The following is a 16,882-nucleotide window of genomic DNA, read 5'->3' on the forward strand; positions in this document are numbered from 1 at the left end:
GAAAGAAACATTTACTGGTACAATCTCAAGGTTATTTTCCTTAAAGGAAAATCGGTACAGAAAGGCAGACTTGGGTGCCAATAATCTGCAAAATACACATTTTTGTAAATGAGATAGAATGTAGCTGATTTATCCTATGGATTTTTTAAATAAATAAAGAAGAAAAATATTTCCATTACAATCTCTCTCTATATTTTTATTTATCAGGCTGCATTCTTTATAATGAAAGCAATGCAAAGCATCTTTCTGTGCATGCAATGTGAAATGTTATCAGTAGCTTAGGCAGAAATATTTTTCCCTTTATCTCAATGTAAAGTGATTGAATCTTTTTTCTCTGTACAAATGTTTTCTTAAGGGTGAAAAAGAAACCAAGCCCTACCTTTGAGTATAAACCCCAAGAAAGCTCAGTCTCTATCACCATTACAACAATTCCAAACATGCCAAAAATTAAAGCATAGTCACTCAGTCTCTTCCTCTTTTCAAAAAGGGCCCTTCTGTGCCCCAATTTGTAACCAATGTTTTGATTTTTCTTCTTATTGGCTTTAGGAAAGGTAGTGATGCTGCTGGTGCCAGAATGCTGGTGGTTATGGGTAGCACTGGGATGATGGAGCACAGTCTGGTTTAAATGGTTATCTTCTCTCGAAGAGATAATAATCTCTGGCGGGTTGCTGGAGCTGAAGAGTTGAAGAGGTTGACTTTCTGGTTCTGACTCTATGAGATTCCTTCGGGAGGCGCTTAGCCTGCTAAGAGGCTTCATTACCCCTCCACTGTACTTACAAGAGCTGATGGCTATTTCGGTGAAAGGATTGCTGTCCCTTCTATGGATCAGAGGGCTTGCTTGTCTGTGCTTGCAAACTCCTCCAGCCCCACTTGTAGATGTTAAACTTGGAGAATGTCCAGCCAAGTGGTCATTTAAATTGAGCTGGCTGCCTTGCCTGGAGGAAGGGTGGAGGGCAGTAGAATTGGAGGAAGGAGGGGCCCTGAAAGCAGTTGGTGAGGAATGCAACAGGCTATGGTGTCCTGGCTGCCGGTGAAGCTGATTAAGCTGGGTAAGAGGATGCTGTTGCTCATCCCCAGTAGCTGGATATTGGCACTTGAGGTCTTCATCCAAATCTCCTACCCCTGAGTCATGGAAATGGGTAGAGGTGTCCATGTTTTGGACTGCCTGGGTTTCTTTCAATAAATCCCCCAATTTTGCCTTTGTTCAGGATTATTTTTCCAGAAAAAAAAGATATCAAAATTCCCACAGCGATGTGTACATTGCTGCAATCCTTTCTTTGGCTTGATTCAGTTTCTCATGGCTATAGTCCAAAATACTGCCACTGATACATTTTACTAGGTAATAAAGGAAAGCTGATCAGCAGGCTCTGCTGTTTCTGTAGCCCTTGCTCTCTTTCTTCGCTTATTAAAAAGCCAAACCCACCTTTTAACAGTACGGCCCAATTGGCCTGGCTCAAACCTCCAAAAAGATGACATCAGCCCTTTCTCAACGCCTTCAAGGGAGGAGTCTTGTAGTGTTTACAAATTGGAAGTTAAGCTGCATCTTCAACAAGCAGTCCTGAGCAGACAGGGAGGGAAGGAGAAGGGGAAATGTGGCTTGTTAGGATGTGCTGGTTGCACAGTAAAGCTTGTGAAATGGAAGATAAAGCCACGATTACCTATATAAAATGCTAAAGGTATTATAGAATAGATTCTCATTACCTTTAGAAAAGAAACACGGGAAAGGTAGATTCTGGAGGGATGGACAATAATGATTCTGAAAGAGAAGCAACAGAGGAATTGAATTGAACAAAAAAGTCACCGAACAGAAGAATGCAATAACTAAGCGCTCATCTTCTTTAAATTAGCCATATAAAATGATTTATTTTGCCTATAAAAATTTAGATATAACGAGGTAACTTGCAGTCTAGAAATATGAGGTCAAGGCTTATTTTTTTTTTAAAGGGGAAAAACATTCAGAAGCCCAGATTTTGAGCTCCGGTACGGAGCAATTACTGCAGAAGCTGAAGAGAAACCGAGGCGGCGACAAAAGCTGCAAATAGGGTTGTCATGGCAACTCGCTTGAAAAATCTTCTCTCCTGCACAGAGCTTATTGAGCCTTGCGCCTGAGATTAGCAGTGATTGTTCCAACAGCACTTAGAAGACAGCAAATGAAGAAACACTTACTGTAAGATGGGGTCCTTTCAGCCTGTATTTGCATCCTCTCTAATGTTACTAGGGCATGCCAATTTTAGGGGTAGATTTTTATTTTTTTCAAACTTTACAAACTTAGTGACCATATTATGTAGTATCTCTTGCTGAATCTAAAGCTATCTTCAGAAACTGCTTAAAGTGAATCTTACCTACATCAAATCCACAGTTGAAATATGTAGAAATTAAAAGTACTATTTATTTCAATGTACAAATAGTCTGAACTATATCTGTAGCCGCATAATTGTCTTTAAAATGTGTATTTATGTAGTTAATTTACCCCCACCTCATTTTACAAAACCGTAGCGCAGTTTTTAGCGCCGGCTGTGGCAGTAACAACTCTGACGCTCAGAATTCCTACGAGCGTTGGGGGGGGGGGCTAATGTTGTTTAAAAAAAATCCAGTAAAGAGGCCATATCTTGTTTGCTTCTATTTTCACTCATGAGCTCCCTGCTGACCATCTGATCCATAATATAATGTTCCCTCTTCTCCTGATTGTAGACATGATCAGCAGCCTCAGTTGTCATTTTTACACACCTTTCTAAGGACTGGGTGTATGATGGCCAGTTGCAATCACCATGGGCTCTTTCAGAAATGCCTTGATCTCTGCTGTTGCCACAGTACAGGTAAGAGGAGGCTCAGTCTCTGGAGCTCCAGTCAAGTCACTGGGCGAGTGTGGTTACCTCTGTGTTGATGGATGATGTTTTCGTGGGTCTCATCCTACCATCTTCTCCACTGCATCTCTTCTCTCCTGTTTCTCTTCACTGCACAACACAGAAAAATAGAAAAATGAAAGCATATCGCCTATTTAGTCTGCCTAATCTTGCCATCTACTCTCCCTTAGAGATCCAACTTACTTGTCTCAAGCTTTCTTGAATCCAGATACACTTTTTGTCTCCATAACTTCCATCAGGAGGCCGTTCCAAGAGTTCATCACCCTTTCCATGAAAATGTATTCTCTGAGGTTATTTCTGACTTTATCCCCTTTTACCTTCATCCTATGTCCCCTCATTTCAGAGTTTCCTCTGTATTCTCTGAGGTTATTTCTGACTTTATCCCCTTTTACCTTCATCCTATGTCCCCTCATTTCAGAGTTTCCTTTCAACTGAAAAAAGCATGCCTCAAGTGCAATTATGCCACTTAGGTATTTAAACTTCTCTATCACATCTCCCCCTTCTTCTGACTTTCCTACAAAGTATACATATTGAGATCTTTAAGTGTGTCCCCATACCAGAGGAATAGCCACAGAGTGGTCCTGGGCAGGACTGTCCCCCAGCAGCAGTTTCTAAATACTGGTCCATCTAGCCCAGTAGCCTGTCCTCATGGTGGCCAGTACTTGGCAAAAACCCAAATAGTAGCAACATTCCATGCTACCGACCCTAGAAGCCTGTCCTGACGGTGGCCAATCCAGATCACTAGTACCTGGCAAAACCCCAAATAATAACATTTGATGCTACCAATCCAGGACAAGCAGTGGCTTCCCCCAAATCTGTCTCAATAAAAGACTATGGACATTTCCTCCAGGAAATTGTCTAAACCTTTCTTAAAACCAGCTACGTTAACCGCTCTTACCACAATCTCTGGCACCACTTTCCAGAGCTTAACTATCCTCTAAGTGAAAAAATATTTCCTCCTATTGGTTTTAAAAGTATTTTCCTGTAACTTCATCACGTGTCCCCCTTGTCTTTGTAATTTTTTGCCGCAGTAAAAAGCACAGTTACTTACCATAACAGGTGTTATCCAGGGACAGCAGGCAGCTATTCTCACATATGGGTGACGTCATCGATGGAGCCCGGATGCGGACGCCTCACAAGCAGGTAGGGGAGGGTCATTGGGGTGGGCAGACTAGATGAGCCGTGGCCCTTATCTGCCGTCTATTTCTATGTTTCTAAACTCAAAGTTTTGAGTCGCCCACACCGCGCATGCGCGAGTGCCTTCCCGCCAGCACAGGGCGTGTCTCCTCAGTTCAGATAGCTAGCAGAGAAGCCCACCAGGGGAGGTGGGTGGGTTGTGAGATTAGCTGCCTGCTGTCCCTGGATAACACCTGTTACGGTAAGTAACTGTGCTTTATCCCAGGACAAGCAGGCAGGTATTCTCACATATGGGTGACCTCCAAGCTAACCAGAATGGGATGGTGGGAGTGTTGGCAACTTAGGAGAATAAATTTTGTAATACTGATTGACCAAACTGTCCATCCTGTCTGGAGAAAGTATCCAGACAATAGTGAGAAATGAAGGTATGAACCGAGGACCAAATAGCAGCTCTACAAATTTCTTCAACAGGTGTAGATCTGAGGAAAACTACTGAAGCTGCCATTGCTCTGACTTTATAAGCTGTGACTTTACTGTGAAGAGGTAATCCAGCTTGGGCTTAGCAGAATGAGATACAAGCCACCATCCAGTTGGAGATGGTATGCTTAGAAATAGGATGTCCCAACAAAAAGTTGAGGAGCACTTCTGTGTGGTTTGGTGCGTTCCAAGTAGAAGGCCAAAGCACGTTTACAGTCCAGAGTATGAAGAACTGTTTCTCCAGGGTGAGAATGAGGCTTTGGAAAAAACACTGGAAGTACGATTGATTGGTTGAGATGAAATTCTGAGACCACTTGAGGTAGGAATTTTGGATGAGTACGAAGAACCACCTTGTCATGATGGAACACAGTGAATGGTGGGTCAGTAACTAAAGCTTGCAGCTCACTGACTTGTCGAGCAGAAGTGAGGGCAATGAGAAACACCACTTTCCAGGTGAGATACTTCAGATGAGCCTTATCAATTGGTTCAAATGGAGGCTTCATGAGTTGAGTAAGGACAACATTGAGGTCCCAAACCACAGGAGGCAGTTTGAGAGGAGGTTTGACATTGAAAAGTCCTTTCATGAATCTGGAAACCACTGGATGAGCAGAGAGGGGTTTCCCTTCAATAGGCTGATGAAAAGCCGCAACTGCACTGAGATGGACTCGTATAGAAGTAGACTTGAGGCCAGAATTGGATAAGTGCAAAAGATAGTCCAAAACAGAAGATAAGGAGGAATGCTGAGGCTCCTTATGATGGGAAAAACACCATGTAGAAAATCTACTCCATTTTTGGTGATAGCATTGTCTAGTTGTAAGCTTTCTAGAAGCTTCTAAAATGTCTCTTACAGATTGAGAAAACTGAAGAGGGGTTCTGTTGAGAGGTACCAGGTTGTCAGGTGTAGAGACTGCAGGTTGGGATGAAGCAGAGATCCTTGACTCTGTGTAAGCAGAGAAGGAAAAACTGGTAGAAGGTATGGCTCCCTGCTGCTGAGTTGAAGTAGAAGGGAGTACCAGGGTTGTCTCGGCCACCAAGGAGCAATTAGAATCATGCTGACATGATCATTCTTCAATTTGACCAGAGTCTTGAGAATGAGAGGGAATGGAAGAAATGCGTAGAGGAAAAGTTTTGTCCATTCCAGAAGAAAAGCATCTGCCTCGAGGCGGTGAGGAGAGTATAACCTGGAGAAGAACTGAGGCAGTTTGTAGTTGTGGGGAGCTGCAAAGAGGTCTATCTGTGACGTTCCCCACTGTGAAAAAATGTGACGAAGAGGCGAGGAATGGAGAGTCCATTCGTGAGGTTGCAGGAGACTCAAGTTGTCCGTCAAGCAATTCTTTGCCCCTTGAATGTAGACAGCTTTGAGAAAGGTGTTGTGGCGGATTGCCCAGTCCCAAACCTCCAGAGCTTCTTGACAAAGGGAGACAGACCCTGTCCCTCCTTGTTTGTTGACATAATACATGGCGACTTGGTTGTCCGTTTGAACGAGGACTACTGTGTCGTGAAGTAGATGTTGAAAAGCATGGAGAGCTTTGAGGATCGCTCTGTTCCAACTAATTGATATGACACTGACGATCCATACTGGTCCAGAGGCCTTGAGTAAGGAGACCATTGAGATGAGCGCCCCAAACGTAGGTCGAAGAGTCTGTCGTGAGGACCTTCTGATGAGGGGGCGGTTGAAAAAGCAAGCTTCTGGAAAGATTGGAAGAGAGCATCCACCAAAGGAGAGACTTCTTTAAGGAAGGAGTGACTGAAATGTGTCGAGGAGGGTCGCAAACTTACATCCATTGAGATGCCAGTGTCCACTGAGGAATTCTGAGGTGAAGTCTGGCAAAAGGAGTCACGTGTGCTGTGGAGGCCATGTGACCCAGAAGTACCATTATGTGTCTCGCTGAGATGGAAGAGCGGGAAGACACTGTGCGACAGAGTTGAAGAAGAGCTTCCAGACGTTTTTGCGGAAGGAACGCTCTGAGTTGGACAGTGTCCAGAACAGCTCTAATGAACTGTAGATTCTGTGAGGGCTGAAGTTGAGATTTGGGAAAGTTGATTTTGAATCCCAAACTTTGTAGGAACCAGGTAGTCCATTGGGTCGCTACAATAACCCCTTGAGATGTGGAATCTTTGATGAGCCAGTCGTCAAGGTAGGGAAATACCTGAAGACCATGATTCCTTAGAGCTGCTGCTACCACTACCAGGCACTTGGTGAACACTCTGGGAGACGAGGCCAGGCCGAAGAGTAGTACTTTGTATTGATAGTGCAGATTTCCCACCCGAAATCTGAGGTATTGATGGGAGGCTGGATGAATGGGAATATGAGTGTAGGCCTCCTTGAGATCCAGAGAGCATAACCAGTTGTTCTGCTCGAGAAGGGGATAAAGGGATGCCAGGGACAACATTCGAAACTTTTCTTTGACTAGAAATTTGTTGAGAGTCCTGAGATCCAGAATGAGTCGCAGATCGCCCGTCTTCTTCGGAACAAGAAGTAATGGGAGTAAAAAACCCTGTTCTGCTTTTCCAAGGGAACTCATTAGATGGCATGGAGACGAAGCAGAGCTTGAGCTTCCTGAAGAAGAAGGGCGGTTTGGGATGGATTGGAAGGATACTCTCTTGGAGGAAGCTCTGGTGGAACCTGAGAGAAATGAAGAGAGTATCCTTCCCTGATGATGGTAAGCACCCAGAGGTCGGATGTAATTATCGTCCATCGGTTGTAAAAATGATGGAGACGACCTCCTATAGGAGGAAAAAGAGACAGAGACAGAACGGTGGAGGTTATGCTCTGTTGTAAACAGTCAAAAAGGCTGAGAAGCCTTAGGTGCAGCAGAAGGTTGGTGTTTCTGTTGCTTCTAAGGTTGTTGTTTTTTCAGAGGAGGGCGAGTATAAAGAGCTGGCTTTGGAGCAAAACGCCTTTGATAGATAACAGCAGGGCGTGCAGGCTTGGCAGGAACTGGCTTTGGTTTAGGTCTGACTATAGAAGCAAATGATTTTTCATGGTCAGATAATTTCTTGGTGGCTGCCTCGATGGATTCATCAAAGAGGTCGTTGCCCTGACAAGGAATGTTAGCTAAGCGGTCCATAGAAGGTTAGGGTCCATATCAATGGTACGAAGCCAGGCAAGACGACGCATAGCCACAGAGCAAGCAGCCGCTTGGGCAGATAACTCGAAGGCATCATAAGATGATTGGAGGAGATGCAGACGTAATTGAGAGAAAGAAGCAATGACTTCTTGAAACTCAAAATGCATTTGGTTATCCAAATAAGCCAAAAACTTTGGTAGAAGAAAAAGAAGAAATTTAAAATAAGTGATGAAATAAAAATTATAATTGAGGACTTTAGAGGACATCATAGCATTCTGGTAGATGCGATGTCCAAATTTGTCCATAGTTTTTCCCTCCCTTCCAGGAGGAACTGTGGCATAGACCTTGGAAGGATGGGATCTCTTCAAGGAGGATTCAACAAGCAGGGATTGATGAGATAACTGTGAGTTGCCAAACCCTTTGCGATGCACAGTTTTATACCTAAAGTCCAATTTTCCTGGAACAGCTGGTATGGAAAAAGGTGTCTCCATGCATCGAGCAAAAGTCTGATTCAAAAGCTTATGAAGTGGAAGCTTATTACACTCTGCTGGAGGTTGAGGAAGATGCATGACTTCTAGATACTCCTTAGAATATTTGGAGCCAGTATCCAATTGAACATCCAAGTCTACAGCCATCTGTCGCAAGAAAGATGAGAAAGATAGCTGATCTGCCAATGCTTTGACTCGAGAAGGACTCGAGGACATCGAGGCAGCCTGTGTCGAAGAAGAAGCTTTGGCATGGAAAAAGGCATCAAAGGAACCTGGTGACTTGGACGAGACAATCGAGACCGGAACATCCTCGAAGTCCGGCATCGGAGACCTCGAATGAGGAGTCGGTGGTCTGGTCGAGGTTGCAGTAGATTGAGGCTTCAAGGAAGATGGTCTGTCCTGAGAAGAAGAACGATGCCTGGAAGGATGCCTCGATGAAGGCCTCGAATAGTGGTGAGAACTGTGTCTGGAACCAGATCTCGAGGATCAAGGAGATTTCGCCTCGGAGACATAAGCAACCGATGCCGATGTATGAATAGGGCTAGAGGCTGTAGATCGAAGCTCCAGAGGCTTGGTGGAGGAACCTCGATGCACTCTCAAAGACTCTGCTCCTTGTTTAGAGTGTGAGGATTCTTGTCAAGGCACTCGCAAAGAATCTGCTCTTTGCTTTTCGTGCTTGGATGGCAGACCAGACACTCGCAGAGACTCTGCTCCCTGCAAAGAGTGTGGAAGCTCAGACTGGGGCAAAGGAAGCGGCTCGACCTCACGGGAGTCTGCTGAATGCCCAGGCTGGATAAGAGGAAGCAGTTTAGCTCCCATGTTGGTAAGGAACTGAATAAACTGCTTCTCTAACATGGTCTGGAAAGAAGCCGGCAAGGATGGATCCGCGTCTGAAACCGGACCACCTGCTTTAGCTGGAGGTTCCTTCGAGGTAGTGTGAGTGTGTTTCGACTTAGAAGTCTTGGACACTTTAATCACCACTGGTGGCTATCTGACCTGAGGATATAGGGGAAGATACAGCAGATGACGTCGAAGCAAGAGCCGCTGCAAATGACAAGGGTCTGATGAGGCTCGAGGTGGAAGCAGTAGGCGCAGACAGAGCCTCGATGGAAGTCAAGGCCGAAGACACTTTCGAAGTCGAGGGATCAGTAGGAGACTCCATGTCGAAAAGCTTGTCCACTAGAATGCAACGATGCTTGAAAGCACGAGGCTGAAGTGTTTGGCAAGGCAGGCACGACCTAGGATGATGTTTCGGCCCAAGGCACTTAAGGCAGCATCCGTGAGGGTCCGTGAAAGAGATCGCACGCTGACACTTGCTACACCTCTTAAAGCCTGTAGCAGGCCGGGACATAGACGGAAAAATAGCCACCGCAAAGTCGAAACCCTCGGGCTGCGGCTGAGCGGCCTGTCCCAGAAAACGAACGTAAGAAGAAAATTTTTTTTTTAAATTAAAATAAAAGAAATAAAATAAAACAGCAATTTGTGAAGAAATAAACACAAATCGCGGTTGAGAGAAGGCACAAAGTGAACAAAGTTAAATGCAGAGAGTCAAAGACGGACTTCTCGGCTCCGCGGAAAACTGAGAACTGAGGAGACGCGCCCTATGCTGGGCGGGAAGGCACTCGTGCATGCGTGGTATGGGCGACTCGAAACTTCGAGTTTCTTCATTCAAGTCTGCTTGTGAGGCGTCCGCATCCGGGCTCCGTCGATGATGTCACCCATATGTGAGAATACCTGCCTGCTTGTCCTGGGATAAAAAATCGATCCACTTGTACCCGTTCTACTCCCCTCAGGATTTTGTAGACTTCAATCATATCAGTCATCTCTTTTCTAAGTTGAAGAGCCCTGACCTGTTTAGTCTTTCCTCATAAGAAAGAAGTTCCATCCCCTTTATCATCTTGGTCGCTCTTCTTTGAACCTTTTCTAATTTTGCTATATCTTTCTTAAGATAAGGTGACCAGAATTGAACACAATACTCTAGGTGAGGTTGCACCATGGAGCGATACAGAGGCATAACATTCTTAGTCTTGTTAACCATCCCTTTTTTAATAATTCCTATTATCTTGTTTGTTTTTTTGGCTGTCGCCACACATTAGGCGGAAGGTTTCATTGTATTGTCTGGCATCTGGTAACTATGATTTGGATTATTCTTCCCAATGTGAATCACTTTGAATCTGTCCTCATTAAACTTCATCTGACATTAGTATGCCCAGTCTTCCAATTTCCTATGGTATGCCTGCAATTTTTCACAATCTGCATGCGTTTTAACAACTTTAAACAGTTTACATGTGATTAAATTTGCAGATGACACTAAATATGTTCTTGTTTATCTTTAAGTTACAAGTTTATTTGCATGTACAAAAAAAGAGCTTCAAAATGAAATTAAGAAGGAAAGGAAATGACAGTGTTCAGAATGGATAAGGAGAGTAGACAGCAGTGTTTCTGTGTAATAAATCTGGCAATTCCCTTACTCCAGCTCTCTTCCCTTACCCAGAGACAACAAAAGGGGAGACAACACAGGTGTGTGTATAAGGGTTAAAGGCTGAACACATCTTGGAACAGAAATGTCTTCACAGCAGAATGGAATTTCTATGTTGACTGTTCTAGGTAGAGATAATGCACATAGTAGTAATTGTGGCTAGAGAATGACATGAGGACACATTTTTTCCCGTCCCTGCAGAAACTCAATTTCCCCCGTCCCTACGAGTTTTGTCGCTCTCCCTGCCCCATTCCTGTAAGCTCTGCCTTAACCGTACAAGCCTCAAACACATGATTTTAAAGTGTTTGAGGCTTGTGCAGATGAGGACAAAGCTTGCAGGAATGGGGCAGGGACAGGAAAAACTTTGCGGGATGGGACGGGAAAATGAGTTCCCGCAGGGACGGAGAAAAATTTGTCCCCGTGTCAGGTTGAAAAGGTGACGGCAAAAGCTAGAAGGATGCTAGGGTGCATAGGGAGAGATATGGCCATTAGGAAAAATGAGGTATTGATGCCCCTGTATAAGACTTTGGTGAGACCTCATTTAGAATATTGTGTACAATTCTAGAGGCTGTACCTTCAAAAAGATATTAAAAGGATGGAGTCGGTCCAGGGGAAGGCTACTAAAATGGTGTGTGGTCTTCGTCATAAGGCGTATGGGGACAGACTTAAAGATCTCACTATGTATACTTTGGAGGAAAGGCAGAAGAGGGGAGATATGATAGAGACATTTAAATACCTTAGTGGCATAAATGCATATGAGAAGCCTCTTTCATTTGAAAGGAAGCTCTGGAATGAGAGAGCATAGGATAAAATTAAGAGGTGATAGGCTCAGGAGTAATCTAAGGAAATACTTTTTTTACAGAAAGAGTGGTAGATGCGTGGAACAGTCTCCCGGTAGAGTTGGTGAAAACAAAGAAGACATTACAGCTATCAACAATAAACTGGTAATAATAAAAAACTGGCTCAACACAAATAAATTGGCATTAAATCTCAAAAAAACGAAATCAATGCTTTTTTCTTGGAAAAGAGATACAGCATTAAGCTCTCCAATTTCCATCAATAACACCGAATTAGAACTGGTTACCACTATAAAAATTTTAGGCGTCTTAATCAATGATAAACTTACCTATCATGACCATGTTAGCAATATTGTTATAACATGTTTTTATAAATTGCGTTTAATTCGCTCACTTGACAAATTCTTAGAGCCTAAATCTATTAATATTCTAATTCATTCTTTAATAATATCCAAAATAGATTATTGTAACTCTCTCCTTCTTAACATTACTCAAAAAGAAAAAAGAAGGCTGCAATTAATCCAAAATACTGCCGTGAAACTGATCTACAATGCGTAAAAATATGATCATGTTACCCCCCTGTTGATTAAATCCCATTGGTTTCCGGTAAGCCACCGTATTACTTTTAAATTACTGTTTTTAGTTTTTAAAGCCTTGAGTTTCAATGAACCACAATTTATCAACAGGTGGTTAATCCCTTACAGCACTACACGATCTCTCCGTTCAACTTCTCACAATCTTCTTTCTGTTCCCTCAATGAAAGTTATAGGAATTAGACGGCACGACATGTTTTCAGTTATGGCCCCCCAATCGTGGAATCTTTTACCCCAATATATTAGAGAATTAAAAGATTTAACCTTATTTAAAAAAACCTTAAAAACATTTCTCTTTAAAGATGCTTACGATTCCTAGCATACTAATTATCGATTTTTACTTAAGTAGCTAAAATTCCCCCCCCTTTTTTTGTTCTTTCCTTTTATGTTTTTCTTTCTCTCCTATCTAAACATTGTAACTTTCTCCCCACTTACCCACACAATTCTTGTAAGTTTTAACCCATAACAAAAGTTATTTTGTATGTATGTATTTTGTATGTTAATTTTTAACCCATAACAAAAGTCATTTTGTATGTTAACACCAATATTTTATCTGTATATTTTATTATGTTGTACATCGCTTAGCAATTTAAATAGGCGATTCATTAAGAACAAATAAACTTGAAACTTGAAGATAGAGACTGTCTGAATTCAGGAGGGCCTGGGATAGGCACATATGATCTCTCGGAGAGAGAATGAGATAATGGTTACTGCGGATGGGCAGACTAGATGGGCCATTTGGCCTATATCTGCCATCATGTTTCTATGTTTATGGACTCTACTTAAATCATATTATATACATCCTTCCTTATCAAAGAACTGTTGATCTTGTAAATCCTATCCTGGTATCTTCAAGTTACAAGTTTATTTCTTATTTGATTGATATACTGCCCATTGACACAGCCATCTGAGTGGTTCACAATCCTAATCAGGATCTGTCCTGGCAGGCTCACAATCTAACTATGGTACATGGAGCAACGGAGGGTTAAGTGATTTGCCCAGAATCACAAGGAGTGGTGCTGGGATCAAACCTGCAACCTCAGGATGCTGAGGTAGCAGCAGTTCTAACCATTAGGCCACTCCTCCACTCCTTTAAAATTTACTATTTGCTTGAGTGTACATAATTTTTGTGCTTCTGTTTGGGCTATATGTAACATTTTTGGAATTCATGAATCTTTGTTATAAACATCTTATTTTAAAATCCCTTGTTTTCAATCTTTGCTCAAAGAAAATAATTGTGTTCTGATTAACACTTTGCTTTCTCTTACTATAAAAATTGTTTCAGTCTCCCAGAAAAATTTGCGCCAGGATGACCATTCTTAATGGTGGAATTTAGCTTATTTTAGTTTTGAGATGTATTTAGTCAGGAATTTAAGCTCTTTAGGAATTAGCCTCTCTGCGGAGAAATGACATCAGCTGTCACTCCAAATGTAGCACCAAGTCAGCCATTGTAAAAACACTAGCTTTTCATTAGCTGAGGTCCGTGTGAGTGGAGGCTATTTTGTTTGAAGGTAAAATATCTTTTTTAATTTAAATTATTATATATTTCTGGCTAGGATACTGTTTGGGTAATTCTAAAGTATTTCTAGGTTCTGTTGGATATGATGAAGATGCAGCATTTTAATCAAGCTTTGTGGCAATACAGAAGCTACCGTATTCTCTCAAAAATAAGACAGATCTTATATTAATTTTAGCTCCAAAAAAGTGCATTAGGGCTTATTTTCGGGGAATGTCATTTTTTTCATGTACAACAATCATCTCTCCCTTCCTCACCTCCACCCCAATTCTTCCTCTTTCCTTTCTCTCCCCCTCAAGTGCATCTTTCCTCCCCTCTCACCCATCCCCTTTTGCAGCATCTTTTTATCCCTCCCTCCCATCCCCCCATGCAGAACCCCACCGACCCACTGTGAGACTGACATACCTCTGAGGCATCCAAAAACAGTGGCAGTACTCTAAATGGGCTGCTTTGCAGCCTTCCTTGCTGGGACCTTCCCTCTGCTGCATCACTGATGAAGGAAAGGCCCCGGTGGGGTGGTCCGTGAAGCAGCCTGTTCAGAGCACTGCCACCGCTGCTACTTTAGGAGGCCTTGGAGCGGAGGTATGCCAGGTCTCACCGGGGTGGGGATTGCTGAATGGATGAGCACAGAAATAGTGGAAGCCTGAATTAAAAAAAACAAAAAACAAAAACCTAGGGATGGAGACGGGGAGTGTCATATCTAGAATGATTATTCCATATCATTCAACCCGATCCCTTCGATCCTCTCATCAAGATTTATTATCGGTCCCATCCTTAAAAATTGTGGGAACAAGGAGAAATGATATGTTCTCTGTTTTAGCTCCCCAACTCTGGAACACTCTGCCTCTTTTTATTAGAAAAGACAAAGATCTTATCTCCTTTAAAAAACTCTTAAAAACTTTTTTATTCAATGACGCCTTTACTGACTAAGTAGTCATTCCTTTGTTTTGTTTTTGTTTTTTCTCTTTCTTCCTTCTCCCCTCCTTTGTGTTTTTTCCCTAATATATGTTTTTTCTTCCCTATCATGAGAAATATTTGTAACTTTTTCCCCCCTTTCCTCCTTGTCATGTTTGTCATTAAACTATATGTACAGAGAAATCATTAAATTTCTAGACATTCTTGTTTTATACTTGCTGTTAATGATTTATGTGTTCTATTTTTAATTTGTTTCTTGTTTTATATATGCTGTTAACAATTCTTGTTTTTTGTTTTTAACTTATTATTAATAAGATTGTTAGTCTCCCCATAATTTGTTTTTAATTGTACATCGCTTAGAATGTTTTATATAGGCGATTTATCAAATAAACGTGAACTTGAACATTCAAGGTGGCAGTGGGGTCGATCTTAACTAGGGCTTATTTTTGGGGTAGGGCTTATATTAGGAGCATCTTTAAAAATCATGCTAGGGCTTATTTTTGGGGTAGGTCTTATTTTCAGGGAAACACGGTAGATTATATGAAAAAGGAATCTGACATTTGTTTTCAAGCACAAGTACTGGTCAGCTTATAGTGTTAGTATGGAAATAAAATTGCAATGAAATGTAGTTAATAAACAGTATATTAGACAATAATTTGAGATACGTATGTATGGCTCTTGATTGTAATTTTTTTATAGCATATAGTCCTCGTATTCCGTAGCATCAATGGGCTTTTTTTTTTCTGGATTGTGCATCAGGATGGTATATCTGGACTCTTTTAATCTATTTTATTAAGAATCTATATCATCTAATCAGTTTTATAAATACAAAACAAGAAACATCTCAATGCTACTTTCTCTTTTAACTTGTGCACAGTTTGGGTAAGCATAAAAAGCTGCCAATCATGATTTTTTAAAACACATTCTCACTAAGGACTCCTTTTACAAAGCCATTGCAGTGATTCCTCTGCGGCAAATGCTCCAAAGCCCATTCAGTTCCTACGGGCTTCAGTGCATTTCCGCAGGAGAACTGCTACCATGGCTTTGTAAAAGGGACCCTAAGTTTCTATATCAGAGGATATTTAACTACATCAGCATTGACTTGTTGAGAAGTCTTTGTTAAAATGGGTCTCCTGGTTGTGCAATTCCTGGGACTGAAGGGTGATCTCCTGTGGGTTTAGCAGAGGGCTGCTGACTGCAAACTCTGCCAATCCTCAATGGGCCTCAATGGCTCTCATTCACATAACTAACCACCTCTTTTACTAAGATGCGATAGCCGATTTAGTGCGTGCTAAACGCTAACGCATCCATAGAATACAATACACGTTAGCATTTAATGTGCGCTAAATTGGCTAGCGCGCCTTAGTAAAAGGACCCCAAATTTAAGTTTTCGGTTTCAGCTGCAATTTTGGTTTTGGCTAAAACTGTTCCAATATTTTCGGTGGCAATTTGGTTTCAGCTGAAACAAAAAAACAAACATAAAAAAACAGTTTTGGTTGGCCTCTACTCCCACTGTTCTACCCTGCTGGGATTTCTATCAATCAATCAAAAGAAAAAAGTAGCAAATCAGTTACAAAGCAAGGCATAGCAAAAGAACCAGGATTTAAGGAACCCTGACCCTGAAGAAAGAATTTGAAACATGGTCATGTCGGGAGGGGCGATCCTTACAATGCCTTTATTTAGCAGATACATGTCCTTTTACCATTTAAAAGAAAAATACTAATAAAAACAAATATTTATAAAATTTTGGGACCTATGAAGAATTTGACTGTTGAAGTGGGACAATAAGCCTGTGTGTTTCAACGCTTATATTGGCCTTCTAAGGATCCAACAAAATAAATGTATGAATATTGTTTCTATATAGCAGGGGTGTCAAACTCAATCACATTAAGGGGCCAAAATCCAAAACACAGCATAATCACGGGCCAGAACCCGCCCAATCTCCGCCCCCATAATAATACTAATTATAACACCATTTTTCCATTCATTTTTCATATATACACACACAATATAATCTTATTAACACATAATGGTAATGGTTAACCATAAAATAAAACTGCTTCTCAACATTCATTCCTACCAGAACCCCTATACAAATATGGGACCAAAAACTAAAAGTACTAATATATTTAAAAAAACACCCTAAGATTCAAGATTCTGCATGTAGTACAAACAAATGTATTTCTTCCTGATCAGTGCAAAAGACAGACAGCAGATTAAAATGCTCAAAACTCAATTCAAACACTAACTTGAAAATAAAACCATTCCCCCTACCTTTGTTGTCTCCCTTCCTCTATGCTGTGCTCCCTCTGGCGGGTGTCTAACCTTCTGTCTGGCTCCAACCTGGCTGTTTTATGCAGCCTACGGTCCAATGCCCCCCGGTGTCATCTTCTGGCTGGCTCCTTTCTCACAGCCGTTGTGTGCATGGAGCCGCGTGCAGCGGCTCCTCGCACATCCTGTACCTGAACCGGAAGCCTTCTCTCTGACGTCACAACATCAGAGGGAATGCTTCTGGATGAGGTGTGGGACGCGCAAGAAGCCACTG

At 42.0% G+C, this 16,882-nt stretch overlaps 1 protein-coding gene across 1 annotated transcript in view; it reads right to left on the reverse strand.

Annotated features, from left to right (window-relative positions):
• Positions 1-1,153, reverse strand: part of KCNN3 (potassium calcium-activated channel subfamily N member 3) — a 92,084-nt gene extending 90,931 nt beyond the window's left edge. The window contains exon 1 of the mRNA XM_033924838.1: positions 380-1,153. Within this exon, the coding sequence (XP_033780729.1) occupies positions 380-1,153 (774 nt within the window). The remainder of the gene's footprint in view (positions 1-379) is intronic.
• Positions 1,154-16,882: the final 15,729 nt, after the last annotated feature.

Source organism: Geotrypetes seraphini, chromosome 16, assembly GCF_902459505.1.
Source record: "Geotrypetes seraphini chromosome 16, aGeoSer1.1, whole genome shotgun sequence".
Lineage (NCBI taxonomy): Eukaryota > Metazoa > Chordata > Amphibia > Gymnophiona > Dermophiidae > Geotrypetes > Geotrypetes seraphini.